This window comes from Pinus tabuliformis, chromosome 5_1 (assembly GCF_031772625.1).
Source record: "Pinus tabuliformis cultivar Carrire ecotype Pingquan chromosome 5_1, CPIR1, whole genome shotgun sequence".
NCBI lineage: Eukaryota > Viridiplantae > Streptophyta > Pinopsida > Pinales > Pinaceae > Pinus > Pinus tabuliformis.
Genome location: NC_142305.1, coordinates 587,791,257 through 587,810,337, shown reverse-complemented (window position 1 = coordinate 587,810,337; position 19,081 = coordinate 587,791,257). Strand labels below are relative to the sequence as shown.

Below are 19,081 nucleotides of genomic sequence, written 5' to 3'. Positions count from 1 at the left end.
GCGGGTGTGTAGCATGGCAAGCTGTACGAAGGCGGCTTGGAGGGTGGGCGCGTGGCTTAATGCCACCGCCATCCGGCCTCGCATGAAGCCAGTTTTAAAGTCTCCAGCCAACAACTTCAATGCCGCATTAATGCAGCTCCTTCCCCCTCTCCAGTATGCAAGTTTATTTGTTATGGCGCCCTTCTTAATTTTCATTCTTGCTCCTCCCCTGCGCTCATGTCGTTCCAGTGTTGCAGCAGCTCCTCGCTCTTGAGACAGCCCTGGGTATCGTCTGGCTCTGGATCGCTGTGCTGATTCTCTGCTGTGTTTTCATGCTCCTCATAGTCCTTTCTGCAATTTTCGCTGTCGCTCCTACTCAGTCTTTCCCACAGCTGTCTGTTCTGCTCTTTCTGCTCATTTCAACATGCCCAGAGTGCGCTCAAGAATGAGCTGCAGAAGAGGAAGTTCCCGAGGCCGCGTCACCCACCAGCCCTCCTCCACTACCTCAGACCCATCGTCTGAAGCCTCGGACTTTTGCTTTGACAGTTATCCCGTGACCAGGAGTGGCCGAGGCCGGGGTCGAGGGCAGCTTAATATAGAAGCACGCTCTCAACATTCCCAATCTCACACGGCTCGCTTTCGGTTCCCCTGCACTCTCAGTAATTCCTCCTTCATCGCTTCAGTTACCATTGAGCTGCGAGAGGATACTTTTGGTTCGGTTGCTGTTACTCCAGGGGTATCTCTGGAGCCGAGGACGGAGGACAAGCATGATAATTCTCAGATTGCCAATACGCAGAGAAAGGACCCTGGTGGCTCTGCAACCCAGGACATGAACACCCAGGCCGGTCCGAGCGTTCCTACAGGTGGCAGTTCTTCAAGCAAAGAGGGCCATCCCTCTGAGGATGAAGACCCCTACCAATATGGATGTCGCATTGTTGAAGAGTCGCCTCCAACCTCTCATGAAGCTTAATCAGGTCTGCGCTTATTGGTTTTTGTTTTTCTGCTGTATGAAGATGCTCAATTCCCTCCGGGTTTATAGTCATTACATGATTTACAGTTCTCAGGATCAGACCATTTTTTCCAATGTTAAATTGCCGGTTTCCCCTGCGTGGGCGGCATTCTCCTGTCTTTGGGTCTCAGTTTCGGATCAAACTGTTTTTGGGTCAAATTCCAGTTTTGAAAGGGCAGCGCTTTACTGATTACTTGAATGGGCCCAATCAATTTGTCTTGGTCTAGATATATCTCTGGTCAGTCTTCAGCTACAGTCTCTAGATATATCTTTGTTTCTTGGTCAGTCATTAAGCAAGTCTTTTTGGTCAGTGTTCAAGCGAGGTTTTGTAAGCATGCCGCTTCTCTGGGCTAGTCCTCTCGAGGCCACTGCCTCTCTGTAATTTTATTTTTGTATCAATATAGGAGTAGACAGATTTAGATATTTTTTTTTTTTTTAAAGGATTTTTGTTTAATATTAGTAATATGAGATGTATGCTAGAGTAAATGGTTTTTCGTTAATTGAGTTTGGCTTGGGTGGTTGGGTGGAATAATTGTTATTTTCTCCACTCAACTTCAAGTTTCTTAGGACATTTTTTTATAAATTCATGCATATCAACATTTACCAACCATTTGTTTTCTGGATGAAAATGTAGCTGGTATAAATTACACTTTTAATTTATATAAAAACTATAAGACTTTTTTTCATAACAAAAACCTCTCTCTTGCATTGGGGTATTGTTTTCATTCAAAGTATGATATATATAATACATAAAATAAATCCAAATATAATATATATAGTAAATGTTTTGATATTTTTCATAAATTAATGCATATTGACATTTACCAACCATTTCTTTTCTGGATAAAATTATAACGAGTATAAATTACTCTTTTAATTATATAACTTTGCCAATATTTAAACGATGAGAAAATAAAATAAAAAAAATTATAACAAAAAGCTTCTATTGCATTGAGGTATTGTTTTAATTCCAAATATGATATATATAATATATGGTAAAAATTTTAATATTTTTTATAAATTCATTGGCAAATATAAACTACTGTTTTAATTTACATAATTTGCTACTATTTAAACGATGAGTAAAAAAAAAAAAAAATTTAAACAAACCGACTTAAAAAGACTAGATGTAAAAAGTTGGGTTGGAGGATTTATTATCAAATTTCATTCCCCGCCGGCCGCTGTTGTATTTTGAACGAGAAAGACGATAGATACATCAGGATCCATGGACCGACTGTTGGTACGCGGTAAATTAAGTTGCCAAGGGGACCATAACTGAAAAAGATGGGAGCACATCTATTCATGAACCAACCGTGGAGGCTCGGGTGACGGTGACCTAGAGGTTCTGTGGAAGGCTCTATCTTTTACTTTTGACCCAGTTTATTTCCATATGTATCATATGTTTCACGGCCCTGGCTTTTAGTTTATTAGCCAGTTTATTTCCATATGTTTGACGGCTGTAGCTTTTAGTTTATTTATATGTATGGTGTGTGTAGCTGATAGATAAACACCTGCAAGAACTGAGAGACCTGTATTTCCCACAAAATCATTATGATGGCCAAATCCACCCTGCAATCCAGATACTTGTACCAAGAACCACGGAGGATGACCATTCTGCAAAAAAGATTCCTCCGTTTTGTTATTCAAATGTTCAGTGGGTGGATAGTTGTGTCCAGCATTTTTACAACCGTTTCAGGCAAAGTCGGTGATTGTTCGAGTCAGGATATGCAATCTCTTCTGGCTTTTAAAAACGGTTTGCATGATCCCGCGGGACGTTTGGCTTCTTGGAATGTTTCTTTCAGCTGTTGCCAGTGGGAAGGTGTCTCCTGCGACAGCCGAACCGGTGCTGTAGTTGCGGTGGATTTGCAAAATTGCAGTTTGAGCGGCATCTTGCGCCCTGCTGCACTGTTTAACTTGACGGCCTTGGAGCATTTAGATGTCAGCTTCAATAACTTCACTGGTCTACCTATTCCTAAAGAGATGGGTCTTTTGAAAAACTTGAAATACCTCAACCTGTCCACAGCTGGATTTGCAGGTACCGTTCCATGGCAGCTCGGAAATCTGAATAACTTGACAGGACTCGATCTCTCTTCCCCTGTTTCTGAGTTGAAATGTCCTGACCTCTCATGGCTTGCTAAACTCACGGCCTTGACAAATCTTTCTCTCAACGGAGTCGATCTCTCGGCAACGTCGTCTTCATGGGGACAGTCAGTAAGTAGTCTTTCCCACCTCTTAAATGTTACAATGTCAAACTGTGGACTGAAGGGTTCCATTCCCCCTTCCCTGCAGAAACTTAGAAACCTACAAACTCTCCATCTGGATAGAAACACTTTTCATTCCGAATTCCCTACTTGGTTAGCGAATATGACCAGTTTGATATATTTGCAGATGAGCAATGCAAATCTCAGTGGATCTCTTCCGTTTGAGCTCTCTCAGATGCCTCAGATACGATCGATTTCCTTGGCAAATAATAAATTATCTGGCAACGTTTCCCAGATTTTTCAGGGCCAGTGGAAGAGCCTGACCATTTTCCAGATGCCAAACAACAGTTTATATGGCTCCATACCATCTTCTATAAGAAATTTGTCATCTCTGACCGTGCTACAACTGCAGAAGAACAATCTGAGGGGAATGATACCAGAGTCGTTGGGCTCCCTCCACTCGCTTACTGTACTAGACCTAAGCTACAACAAATTGACAGGACCTCTCCCATTATCTCTAGGATCGTTGTCTAAACTGACCTATATCAGTCTGTCTTACAACACTTTGAGCGGAGCAATCTCAGAGTCACATTTCCGAAGTCTGAACAATCTGAAATATCTTGACCTGTCCAGTAACAAATTAACCTTGAATGTCACGTCTAACTGGACTCCGCCATTTGATTTAGATACATTGAGATTATCTGTTTGTCAAATAAAGGGGGGTTTACCCCCTTTTATGAAGACTCAACGTTCTATGACGACACTTGACCTGTCCAGTAACACTGTAACAGGACAAATCCCTTAATGGCTCTGGAATCTCCCCAAACTTGAGAGCTTATACCTTGCACACAATCAGTTGAAAGGGCCAATACCAACACAGCTGTATAACTCGTCGACTTCTTTGAAAGTGGTGGACTTACGAGAGAATCTATTTCATGGAAGCCTTCCCCGTCCACGAAGTTCTGTCTCAGGCTTCCCCTCGGTACTTGATCTGTCGGTAAATAACCTTACAGGTACAGTGCCTTCAGAAATCTGCATGATGTTGCATAGTTCAATTTTCTTATCTTTAGCAGCAAATAAACTCGGGGGCCGGATTCCTCTTTGCATCTGTGAGCAAACAGAGTATCTAGAGGCTCTGGATCTTTCAGCCAATAATCTTAGCGGGCAGTTGCTTTCGAGTTTCAGTAATTGCTCTGCTCTCAAGGTATTGAATGTAGCAAAAAATAATTTGGAAGGGCGGATACCGATGGAATTCGGAAACTTGAAGAAACTCCAGGTATTGCAGATCAATAACAACAGGTTAATTGGAAATGTTCCCTCATCCCTCCGAAATTGCACAATGTTGGAAATTTTGGAATTGAGTGGAAACAGCTTATCAGGCAAAGTCCCTGAATGGATCTCCGATCTTTCAAAGCTCCGCTTACTTGTCCTCAGATCAAATAGTTTAGAAGGTGAGATACCTATCCAGATTTGCGACCTTCAACAACTCCAAATTCTGGATCTGGCAATAAACCATGTGTCAGGTTCGATACCACCATGTATCTCAAACTTGTCAGCATTGAGGAATAAAGATTTCGCAAGATCACCGCCAAGTGCGCTTGTCTACGCAAATTACTATAAAGAAGAACTTTACCTGATGGTCAAGGGTCAGGAAATGTCGTATAAATACATCCTCCCCACTGTGACTCTTCTGGACCTCTCCGCAAACAATCTCCGCGGTCACATTCCCGACGGCATGAGCGATCTTAAGGGTTTACAGTCTCTGAATCTATCACATAATCACTTTACAGGATACATTCCCCTCCAATTCGCGGAACTGGTGAATTTAGAAGGTTTAGATATCTCATCCAACAATTTATCGGGACGAATACCCGAAAATTTTGAAACTCTGAACTCATTGGGCTATTTAAACCTATCGAATAACAATCTGTCAGGGAGGATTCCAGATGGACTAAAGTTTGAGGCGTCTTCATTCTGGGGGAATTCGAAGCTTTGTGGGCATCAAATTCAGCGAAACTGCAGCGATCATACTTCTTATTCCGGTGCAGGAGAGGACGACGACGAGGACGGTGAGCAGACAATACATTGGTGGGAATCGTGGAAAGCTGGAATGGGAATGGGAGTTGCAATTGGGTTTGGAACTGTCATCGGAGTGCTAGCTCTGAGCAGGCGATTGGGCAGGCGGTACTTCCGGTTTGTCGATGGCATTTTGGGCTACTGAAGCTTTGACCATCGTGTATCGTTTCCAGCGGCTGCCCGCCCAGGGTTCGATCTGTGAACTTGGCTGGAATGTCACGCAGCCCAGAGGTATTTTCAATATAATGAAGGATTTGTATCATTTAAATTAAATTATTTTTTAAATTTATCATTTATATTAAATTAATTTTATTATTATTTTTCGGAGTTTTCGCATCCATCCATGATTTGTGTGTATCAACATTTCGAGCCTTCCACCTTGGTGGCTTATCATCAAGGTAGATCAGTGATTGTATAGGACAGATCTCCTTGAGCTTTAAAAACGTCGAGACAAACAAATCATGGATACGAAAACTCGGAAAAATAACAACACACAAACAAATCATAGATACAAAAACTCCACAAGATAACAACACACAAAACACTAATCGCAAAAAATTCCGACGCCTGCCCGTGCAGGTTTAGACAGGTTGAACTTTGCTGCACTGGACTAAACTCTATGAATGTCGTGTTTTCAGTGTAATTAAGGATTTGATGTCATGTAAATTATATTTTTTCATCTTAAATTATCTTTTATATTAAATTAAAGTTACTTTCCAAAATTTAAGAAAGCTTTGACTATCGAATATAAATTCCTGGGGCGTTGGACATGTGAATCTATGAATGTAACACAAACTGGAACTATTTCCCTATAGATTTTATGTTATGCGAACTATTTTTTTATTTATTCTTGAGGAATAAAGCCATTTTTAAAGGCTATTTAAATCAAATTTTGGAATTAATAAAAAATAATTAAATTGCATGATATGTAAGATTTTTTTATCTTAATTACAATTTTATTATACGGAAAGGTGGTTTACAAATTTTATGTTTGTATAAGATTTGAAATAGTTTATGTTAGTATAAAATTTGAAATAGTATAAATGTTTTATATTTTTTATTTTTTAAAATATATTTTTGATAATTTTATTTTAAATTTTAATTAAAATTATTGAAATTAAATTATAATGTTTTAATTTTTTCTAAAATATTAATGTGGACAAATTATAGCAAATATTAGATAGTAAAGTAGAAAATAAGATATTTTAAGATGAAGTGATAATGATTTTCCTATGGGATTTTTGTAAAAAAAACCATATAGAGAGTTTTGTGTCAAATACAAGTTACGTAACTATTTTTATTAATAAAAGTAAGTCTCTTTTTCTTTTCTAAAATGAAAAACAAAAAAATACTAAACTTAAATATTATAAAACAATATTCTTTATAACTCTTTATAACAATATTATATAATCAAATATTTATTATTCATTAAAAAATTGATATTAAATTTATATTCATTAAATATGTGAGATTTATTATTCATTAAAAATCATGCCAAAATTTCCATTAATTCTCCCGATTAAACGACGCTAAATTTTCCAAAAACGATGCCCGGTTGGACTACACTAATAAGGAGAAGCACCATCAAGTTAAGAAGGCAAGACTTTTGAACAGCTAAGGGAAAATTTAATCGTTTTTATAGTACGTGCATAACTTTTCTGTAAAAAATTGATATTTTTCCTTTTTTCAGCGTAGGCACACCTTCATTGAAATTCAATTCAAAAGTAGACGCGGAGAATTGAAGAGTTTTTGACCGTTGTAAAGAAAATTTTGACTTGGGTAAATATGGATAAAATAAGTGTTTAATCATCAACGAGCGAATTTGTGTGTTTGGCTCTGGCAAACTGTAGAGAGAACCAACCTCTAATGAATGTTTGAACAAAGGGAAAATCGGTCAGGTGTTGTCTCTAAACCTCTGATGTCCATAGATTCAATCGAAATGTTGTATAGCTCCTTCCTCGGATCCTACCAACCAAGACTCGATTTTCCATGTCCATGGAGTCTCCCCACTGGATATCTTCCCCTAGTCTAATTATGACATCCTCGGTTTTGGATTTGAAGAACTTGTGTTTTTTGCTCGACCTTGATGCAACTTCAGAGGAGTCACGAAGAAAGGTTTGAATGAGGGTTTTGGTGCGAGCCCAAGGGAAAAGCGTCCGAGAGAGGAGGGACGTCAGCGTAGCATCCGGAAGGTGGAGCAGTAGTAGTAGGCGCCAGAGGAGTCCCATGTACCGTATTTGAGGGGTTTCCAGGAAGATGGTTAAGGGAACCGACAGACGGAGGGGGAGGAGGATAACTCAGGGTAACAACTGTAGGGTTAGGGTTAATACAGTCGGTCGCAAAGTTAAGTGTGGAAGGAGACGGGGGAGGGGAGGAGGGTACTAGCCAGATGGGAGGGGGCTCAAGGAAGGTCACCATCAAACTGGAGGGCCCCGAGATCGAGGGCAGGCCTACAATGGTGTCCGTTAGATCACAACAGTAGGGGAGCATTCCTTCCGAGGTTGAATGTGGAGTCGGCTAGATGTTGACACCTTCCAACAGGTCCTTCGAGTAGTCGACAATATCCAAATCCATGTCTATTCCAAAAGAACACTTCGTCAGCTGCCATCGAAAAGAGTGTAACCGTCACAATGTACCTAGGTCAGGTAGTATAGGCAGGTAAAAAAGTAAAAGAAGTCACGAGGCAGAGGTAAAAACTAGGTCATAACGGAGATGCGGATTGTGTTACGGTGACCGCCACGATGTCAGGTAGTCAGGTCAAGGTGAGTTGCTGCAGGTATGGAGCAGGCATCACTACAAAAACCCTAGCCTTTTTCGTGCAACCTCCAAAACTCCATCCTGAGCTCTCCATCTGCTTTGTTCTCGCCATCTCTCTTCCTCCTAATCAATATCTATTTTTATTTCCATGGGTTTTTTCTTTGTGCAAAATCCTTCTTAACTAGACATATGTGCTTCTGTGATAAACCTAACATATTAATAAACCTAAGAGACTAATATTATAAACCGAAGGGATTAATAAACCCAAGGAATCAATATTAGAAATCTTAGGGATTAAAAACTAAAGGGATTAATATTTTAAACTCAAGGTATTAGCTAAATGAATGCATTAATCTTAAAAATCATATGGATTAAAAACCCAAGGGAATAATATTAGAAACAGATGGACAATTTGACTAAATCGACATTCAGTAATTCTATTAATAAACCAAATGGATTAATAAACCTTGGAGATTAAAATCCCAAGGGATTAATATTATAAACCCAAGGAATATATAAACCGAAGCGATTAATATTATAAACCTAAGGTATTAATAAACCCAATTGATTAATATTATAAACCATAGGGATTAAAAACCCAAGGGATTAATATTATAAATTCAATGGATTAATAAACACAAATGATTAATATTATAAACCCAAGGGATTAAAAACCCAAGTGATCAATATTAGCGAGTCAACGGGTTAATAAACCCAAGCAATTAATATTAGAAAGCCAAGGGATTGATAAACCCAAGGGATTAATAAATATAATTCATTAATATTATAAACCCAAGGGATCAATATTATAAAACAAAGAGATTAATAAACCAAATAGACTAATATTATAAACTAAAGGGGTTAATAAGCCCAAGGGATCACTATTATAAACCTAAGGGATTAATGTTGTAAACCCAAAGGATTAGTAACCCAAAGGAATTAATCTTAAAAACCCCATGGATTAAAAAACGAAGGCAATAATATTAGAAACCAAAGGGATTAATATTAGAAATAGATTGACAATTGGAAGGGTATGCTAAATCCACATTTAATAATACTATTATTACACCCAATGGACTAATAAACCCTAGAGATTTAAAACCGAAGGGATTAATATTATGAACCCAAGGTATAAATAAACAAGCAAGATTAATAATATAAATTCAAAGGATTATTAACATTATAAACACAAGGGATTAATAAACCAAAGAGATTAATATTATAAACCCAAGTGATTATAAATATGTTAAACCAAAGAAATTTTGAATATTTTAAACCCAAGAAATTGATATTGTAAACCTTAGGGATTAATAAGCCCAAGGCATTAATAAACCCAATATAATAAACTCTAATATTAAACTCAATATAATAAACTCTAATATTAAGCCTTAATATTATAAACCAAATATAAAACCCAAGGATTAACATTATAAACCTAACATATTCCTAAGAGATTAATATTAGAAATAGATGAAGAATTGGATAGGTCCGTTAAATTCACATTTAATTGTACTATTAAAAAACCCAAGGGATTAATATTATATACGTAAGGGATGAATATTATAAATGCAAGGTATAAATAAACTGAAGGGATTATTAATAGTATAAACGTAAGGGATTAATAAACCAAAGAGATTAATACTATAAACCCAAGTGATTATGAATATTTTAACACTAAGGGATTAATAATAAAAACTTTTGGATTTAATAAAACTAAGGCATTAATAAACCTAATATTATAAATCCTAATATTGAACCCAATATAATAAACCTTAATATTATAAACCCAATACAAAAATCCCTAATTTCAAACCCTAATTTTTTAACGTTAAAAGTGGACATTGAATAAATTGTACTGTAATGTAACATTGCCACAAGAGTATTAGATTAATTCTCATCTTGTGACAATATTTTTCACTATGCAACATTAGATTGATTTTTGTACCATTCAAACGTCACAATTTAAAACCCCATTGTAGTGTCGCAATGTGACATTGAAAATATTGCAATGTAATATAACATTCCAACAATGGTTCTCATATTGTTTGTCACGTTATGACAATATTTGTCACAATGCGATGTTGAATAGATTTCTGCACCATTCCAACGCCACAATATTAAACCATAATATTATAGACTGTAACATTATAAAACCAATATTCTAAACCCTAACATTAAACCCAATATCATAATTCTAATATTAAACGCAATATTATAAACCCTAATATCTAACCCAAAATTATAAACTCTAATATTAAACCCTACTTTTCTAATGCAACAACGCAACTTTGAATAAATTGCAATGTAATATAAATCATGAAGTTGTTGACGAAAGTCTTTAATAGTTGTAGGTGCAGTTCCATGGATACTCTGTTTCAAAAAGAAGGAAGTTGTTCCTTGGCTACCATGATGGAAAATCACATTCAACAACAAATATTGAAAATTGAGGATGACTTCCAAATCAATGGTCAAAATATCTGAGTATATGTAAACCATAGTCATTCATATCAACATTACAAATACATGGATAGAATCTATCAACATTAATATTATAAACCCAACCGATAAATATTAGACCTAATGATTAATATGATAAACCCTAAGATTAATATTATAAGTCCTAATATTATAAACAATAATAGATTATTATACATATTAACGATTAATATTATAAATTGAAGGGATTATTAATATTTTAAACATGATGGAATATAAACCCTAGAATTAATATTATAAACCCCATGATTAATATTGTTAACCCTAGCCATCCATTATAAGCCTCTGTGATCAACCATGACCATCCACTATAGTTGCTTATAGGTTACTTATATATACACAATCATTATAATATAGATACTATATAAAATTATTAGAAATGTGAATACTTTTACGAAAACATTGTGAGACATTTTATAAATTACATATTATGTACTAGCCAAATTCGTAAAAAATTTCTAAATCTCAAAATAAATTTTTATCCTTAAAATTTTCCCTACTAAAAAAACATATAATTTTTAAACCTCAATTAATTGTTAGCCGAAAGTGCAACCAACCTTACCAAAACACAGTAATTGAAGCCTCTTAGAGCTCCATCATCCACATTTATGTCTTCTAATTTGGGACGATGATTCTTTTGAATTGGTTTGATCATCCTCCATATGCGACAACGGTGGTAACTTCTCGTAATGTTTTTCCACTTAATTAAAAAAAAATTATTAAATAAATTATTATTATTAGAGAGGATTAAATTAAATAAATAAATGTTTTTATGATGAGAGGATTAATGCAAAAGATGGAAAAGGAGAAATTAATATGAACTATCGTGTTATTCCGCTATGAATATTCCATCCAAGTGAAATCAAAACTGTACATCTATTTTTTTTTTCAACCACTTACATAAAATTCAGCAAGCCCACATATAAAAGTTGAAATAGGTATGTGTAATAAATTAATTCAGCAAACCCACATACAAAAGTTGAAAGAGGTACGTGTAATAAATAAGTTGTACAGTTAGTCAAACTAAGGTGGTATAACACTCATACTTTCATTCACTTAATTTTCTTTTTTCATAGGAAAAAAACCTTGGATTTTATTATAAGATAAAACTAGTACATATGTCTTGTATAATCACCTAAATACAGGTATTTGCTCATTATGTAAATCTTGACATATCTATATGTAACTTTCGGATACTAGTTTTTCTTATATTTTGTCTTCTAATAAAGCATACATGTTTGGGATTATCTATTCATATGATCTATGGAAAAGTTCAGATGGGAAAATGGTCTCCTTGATTGCAAAATCCATGTAATTTCCTTGTGACTATCCAACTTCCTTGTAAATTCCTTTCGTGCGTTCCAGTTCCAGTTCCTAAAATAGGAAAAAAAATGTTGTTAAAATAAGGTGAGATATAAAAAATGTTAAAATGTGGTGAGACCAAAATTTTTTTTGCTAAAATGTGGTGATACGTGAAATTAAAATTATCAGTTTTTAATTATATAGTTTGATTTATATTTGAATAAAGTTATTAGAATATTATTTCAATATCTATAAAATTTGATAATGATAAAGTTTTATATATTTTTTAAATTTATATTTTTAAATTAGTGATTTAAAATAATTTATAATTCATAATATTATTTTATTTTCATAAAATTTATCACTATTTAATTTAAATAATGTTATGGATTAAAACATATTTTCATGAAATATATACAACATTATAAAAATAATTATAAATTTTAACAGTTAAAAGTAATATAACTCTATAAAATAAAGATTAAACAAAATTAATAAAGAAAATATTAAAAATTCGCTAATGATTAACCAAATATTTTAAGGTATTTTAAAGTCCCCTTTTCGTTGTCAAAAATTTGTCAAGAAATTTTTGATAAGATATAATGTCATAGCATAATTTTGATAAGATTATTGTTTGGTGCAATTTTTATGTTAAATTTGTAGGTTAGTTATGAAAAATTTACTACAATGGTTAAGTTGAACTTATGAAGTGGAGTAAAAGATATTAATATATTAATTGATTTATAGATAAAAGATGAAATATAATTTTTAAAGTTATTAATTATTATAATTATTTAAAATTAATTATCTGAAAATTTATTCAAATTTATTCAAATTTATATATAATTTCACTTATTTATAAATAAAAACAATTACTTTTAACTCAAATGTTTTAAATGGAGTAATTTGTAACAAATACTTACAACCAACATCAAATATCTTTTATGTAGTCTATTCTACATGTGTAACAATTTGATTAAATTTAATCACTCACTATCATATTGTTGGATTTATATATTACCATGAATTTAGTGTGTGATCATTAAAATTAAGAGTATGAAAAAATTGTATAGGAATTCTATAATGTTATATGACTATCAATGTGTTGGACATATTATAGAGATAGTGTAAGTAAACTCTAAATAAAATACTTCAATTTCCACTTTAATTTTACATCATTTTTATATATAATAAATAAATAAATAAATATCAAATTATACCTATCTAACTGCTCTCTACTTTTTAGTATGAAGAAAACATGTATTCTTTTTACTACTAAGGATTTACATTACATTCAACTAAAATATTTGAGTATTATATATATATATATATATATATATATATATAGAGAGAGAGAGAGAGAGAGAGAGAGAGAGAGAGAGAGAGAGATGTGCTTTGTAATTCAAGGTATGAGGGATATTTTTTATTGCTTCAATGCTTAATATGAAGTTGACACTTAAAACTAAAAAACTTATGAATAACAAAAAAAACCAATATTGTCAATATGAGGAGATATGTTTTTAAAAATAGTCTAATAACAAAAAACTATTTTAATCTGGGCAATGTGGATCATAAATAACATGTTTCAATATATTAAGTAAAATTTTAAAATATCAACTATTGTAATTGCTCAAAATAGAGACATGTAATTCCTTCTATGCTCAACATGTCATATGCATGTGTGTGTCTGTGTGTGTGTGTGTTAACCCTTTATCTATCAAGTGCTTAGAGGTATCAAATATTTAGAGATACAAACTTTTTTTCAAGTTTTACACTCTAGAAGAGATTCCCACTTCAATAGATTTGATCCATCTTAATCCCTCATAGATCTTAGGTTAACATGGACCTCTACTCGTAACATTCAATCATATCTATCATCATTCATGACCATGAAATTTAATTGCTAGCCTCATTTTGTCATTATTTATAAGAGATAATGCACTTGTGTTATTTTGAAGGTTTTCTTGATTAATTTGATTTATTTTACTTCTTTATGTTCCATCTACAAAAATAAAATTAAAATGCAATAATTATATCCACTTTATATTACAATATATACGATTTTGGACATTGAAGAGTGTACATAATATAGTATTGAATGACTCAACATATTTTTTTGGTGACTTCACTCGATACTTTGTTTCCTAATATATTATACACAATGAAAAACTATAAATATATTTTAAAAATTATTCTTGTTCCATTAGTTACAAAATTGTGGATGCAAAAACTTATAGATACATACAATTTATTATTACATTTTTTCCCAAGAAAAAGAACATACTATTTTAAGTTGAAAATGAAGTGCATTTCTTAGGCGCACTTGTGCCAACATTAAAATACAATTGGATGTGAAAATAGGGTTGTGTCTAGATTATTAATATTTTTTTTTGCATAAAAATAAAATCATAAGTCAACCAAATTTGAAAATATGGTTGTATCTATGCAAGGTATTGTTAATATTATCAATAATTTTTGGTAGAAAAACAAATCCATAAGCTAAGAGTGGCTCAGATTTCTAGAAAATTATATACTCTTGTAGATATCAACCATCAACATCAATTTCATCAATGAACAATTTATTAAGATCAATGAACAAAGCATAATTAGATATTTAATCAATAACTCTATTGATTTCCTCAAGGACATATGTATAACTAACAAGAGAAAATTGATATGAAATATGCTTCAGTTGATGAGAAATTTGGAAAAGCCACGTATTTTTCATATGAACATGAATGATCATCCATTGAATGGTCATATCAAAGTCTCCAAAAACCTATAATTCCATCAAATTTGTGTTCATTGCATGTTTAAGAATTGTACATTTAGCTTTAAATTTCCCCTAGTTATTTGTTCCCTATCCCATGTTTTCTTTGTAACCACCTCCCTTCCACCCCCCTTAGAGGTTCCTGAGTTGAGGAAGATGTTACTTATCATTAAATTGATCCGCAAGTTCCATTATTAAGATGGGGTTAGAAAAAACGCTCATTTTTTAAAGTATATAAAATTAACCTATGATATCACCATTATGTGCGGTTCTTCGAGATCTTTCTGACAATACCAATTTTACCTTGATCTGATTCTCGAATCAAAATTTACGCTTGATAAAGTTTATCCTATCATAAGAGGCCATGTCAGCATCTTGACCATGTGGTTCCCATTTGGCCTCCACGTAGCTCTTACATGCTAACTTGGTGGGTCCTGCCATTAGTCCCATGTCATACTACTTTGGGTTATCACCGCCTACAGTGGTTGACATCAACTAAGGAGAAGAGCAATAACTGGCGAGAAATAAAGGTGACCTTGAGGTTTCACATTGGAACTATAACCAAGTCAAACATTCCTCCACTAACACTCCCATTTCTTCATGGCATACAAATATCTCAATGGAAGGTGGCAAGTGGTGCATATTGGACAACGTTCCCAACACTCTTTGTTCCACTTGGACCCCACTTTGAGCCCTTTCATTTACACTGAATGGTGTTGGCTATTCTGTCAACACGATTGGTTTACTAATGGCATACACAATGACTAATGGATTATAGCTAGTGTTAATTCACGTGGAATAGTTCGACTAATATGTGGTTTCGTTAGTGCCTGCTCGGCATTAGCAGCGACCCCACCAGCATAGGGGTGAGGTTAAGTTCTCCTACTTCCTAAATTCCTAGTGGTGTGGACATAGATAAAATAGAAGCTATGTTTATAAAGTAAGATGGGTTTTACCTCACCTCACTTGACTACTCAAGTTCTTAATGTGTATCATGGCCCAAGGCATGAAGCCCAAACTTTCAATTCAAACAGAGTGTCCAATGCAAGAGTTGTTTGAACTATGTGTTCATTTACATGATGTCTAAGTACCTCTACGTATACATAAACACATAACTACACTTGCATCATGAATATAATAATAGACAACATATTCCAAGTAGGTATCAAAACCATGATCTTAAAAAATATCATTCCACTCATGAACACATCAGTAAGCTTCATAGTCAAGTAGTTATCACATTTACAAAAGCATGAGATATTGAATCATTCTCACAAAAAGATATAATCGTAGCGCATAAGACAATATACACAAGAAAGTTACACTTATATGTATGTTTAAATATGGTTTACAACTAAAGGAGGGTCTTCAACTCTCCACCCAAATGTAGGCCAACCACACTATAGTTTTTCTTGCAGTCAATTGCCCCCGAGCCAGATCCAAATTCTGAGGGGATGTTTATTTAGGAAAATTCACACCTAAGTCTTAATCACACAACCGGGAGAAGGAGTCCACTATCCAGGTTGTTTATTAACTACTACCTAGCAATAAGCACCACACTGACTCACTTTCTCTTTTGGTTAAAACACAAGGCTTCAACCAAAATCAAATGGGTTATATATCAGTTCTAGGAGTTGAAATCAACTTCTTTTTGTGGTTTATCAACTTCGTATTCATGGAAATAACCATAGGGGTCTCCAATCCACTATCCAAGTGGCTTATCAACATCACTAAAAGTAACATAGTGACTAAATTTGTGTTATCACAGTGATTTATCAGCCAAGAAACAAGAATCGGATGTTTTATTGGCCTCACAAAAAAAACCCCAGTGATCCAACTCCTGCACTGAGTTCTCATTGATCCTCTAGGCTTAAACACATGGTTTGGTGGTTTCTATGTGGTCACATGAGTGTTTTCCCTATTCACATAGCATTGGGTTCAATCGTGCCCAACTTTGCATCTGTTGCATTCTCACCAATGACTTTACACAAATTTCCTCTCCAATGTCTTTTCCCAAATCTCCCTTGTTGCATGGTCTTTAAAATTCTTCATGTCTTCTTCATGACAAGCTTCTGTGCCAATCATTATGTGCTTCCCCACATGATTTTACTACTCTCTTACTCTCTCGTCTATTTGTCTAATCATATTTTTTTCTCCCTCGAGCCTGCTATCGTATTTTGGCCACGTTCCAGAAGATAGGGAGATAGTATGGGTGGTGTGCTCTTCCCAGTCTTCCCATTCCACTTTTCACTTACTGCTAATGAGCGTCATTCCTTAGTTTAGGTGGTAGTTAAGGTCATTTATTGACATTGGTATGACATTGTCACAACACTCCATAAGTAACCAAACAAGCATGCACTAGGAACTTCATTAGGAATGAAACCACCTTCCACAAGCCTCCCCCTCAAAACTTTGGATCCTTATGCCCCTCCCTTCAACCATTCATCAATTTGTTTTCACATTATTTAAATATGTTAAATATTTATACATTCGTATTCACATACATAAGGTGTAATGAAAAGGGTTGTTACATGCTTCTCTATATATCAGTGATAGTGTGAAAAATGAAACATAAATCCTTTCCCATATATTTGGTTTCATCCTTAACAAGCCCAATTAAAATCCCCATGAAACCTCTTTTTTTGTAAATTTTCATTATTACCTCTCAAGGATTTTTTCTAAGACTGAGAAGTTTTGTATAGGAAAAACAAAGCCAATGATTTATATAAAAATTTGAAAGTAGCATGTAATTTTCCTTCAAAAAGACTAACATTATCAGCTAGCCAAATACCTTAGGCAACCATGATAGGGAGAGCCTTGTATGGCTTCAACATATTCCTAACAAAAATTTCTTAAATAATTCAACTAGGGAACCCTTGTCCTAGAAAGTGTAGAAATTCCTTGTAGATTCAAAACTACTAATGTAATTTACTAAAACAAAAGATTTGAGTCTACTCTACTCATTAGCATAAATAAATTTAATCAAATGAGAAATCACAACATAAACATGATACAAGATTCAAGCACATATGCTCAAATATTTATCTAGGGGAAAGAAATTGCTAAAAACCCCTTCCTATTTGTATTGCATTAGTAAAAAAAATAGAGAATAAAGAAAAATGCTTGCTCAAGCCTGAGAAACCTTTGCACTAGTATAATCTATCTCATCGTTTCACAAGCTAGCGTTGGTCAATACTTAACCAAATTTCAGTCTACCTAAGTACCTATTTCCTTGTGTTGTTTCTCAAGGAAATAGACCCTATTATTTAGGTAAATTCCCCATCTAGAACTACACAAGACCTATAGGCCCTTCTCTAACTACACACCACCTGTACAATTTGGAATTGTCTACAACTAATAGTACAATTCCCTTGAATTCTAATCTCAACTGGGTAACTCAATTTATCTGCATTCATCAATTATTATGGGTTGATTTATGAGTTGACTGGTTGATCATTGGTGATCCTCCACTAGTTCTTAATTAGTTAGAACTAGTTAAACTCACAATAACTCAAATTCATTGAAATATATTAATAGGAATTATCTATAAATCATAACTAAATACAACTAAAGTGTCTCCTAGTTGAACTAACTGATTTAACTCAGTGATAAGTTTCATATCACTTCAGTTAAATTCCTCCAAGTATTTTACTGAAATTAGAATTAGAAGTTCTCCTAATTTAATTAAGGAAAAATTAAATTAGGAATTTATTGCTTCATTTTCAACAGAAAGGATCCAATTTTAGTTGACCTTCTATGTATTTCCTAACCTATTGAGTGTAAGGGAAATCCAAAAATAAATGAACATTGTTTTCGTAACTATTCTTGTATAGAAGCATAGGCCCATCCCCATATTGTTTCTTAATTGTAATTTATCCCACATCAAAACCCTATATTTGAGTACGAGCCAAAAATAACCTCTCATTAAGCCTCTTACCTTCAACGATTCCTCGTAACATCACTATAATGCTATTCATTCCATATTTTGAGTATAAAAATATCTTATCTTAGACAAATATTGTCCCTCTTATATAATTATAAGACCAATCTAGCTCATCCTCATTATCTAATAATTGGATATGAGCCTTTTTTAATTCAACTAAATATCATGACCAATGTTGGTGGAAATTAGCTTTAAGGCCCAAATATACTACTTGCAACCAATCTTGTCTCCATATTTTCATTTTTTTTACCTCCCCAATACTATTGAGAGTATGTATACCTCTTTATCTAAGTTGATTGATGAGTTCCTTAGGGAGGATGTTATTGTCACCACATCACACTATGGAATTAATGCCAATTCTAACTTATACTCTTGATCACACCTTCTAGCTGATAAATTATCCCATGATTATAAAGCCAAGTTTAATTTGTCTCCACTATTTAGAGACATTATGAGTGATTTTTTGGCATTTATTGATCAATTCCAAGATCATTCTAGGAGTTATGCATTTTTAATTAGCATTCTCCTCCATAACTTGTCCTAGTCAA

At 33.9% G+C, this 19,081-nt stretch overlaps 1 protein-coding gene across 1 annotated transcript; it reads left to right on the top strand.

Annotated features, from left to right (window-relative positions):
- Positions 1-2,333: 2,333 nt before the first annotated feature.
- LOC149166221 (uncharacterized) lies at positions 2,334-5,584 on the top strand. The gene is given in 1 exon segment (XM_089432495.1): positions 2,334-5,584. A coding segment is annotated over 1 exon segment (2,868 nt). The 5' UTR covers positions 2,334-2,542; the 3' UTR covers positions 5,411-5,584.
- Positions 5,585-19,081: the final 13,497 nt, after the last annotated feature.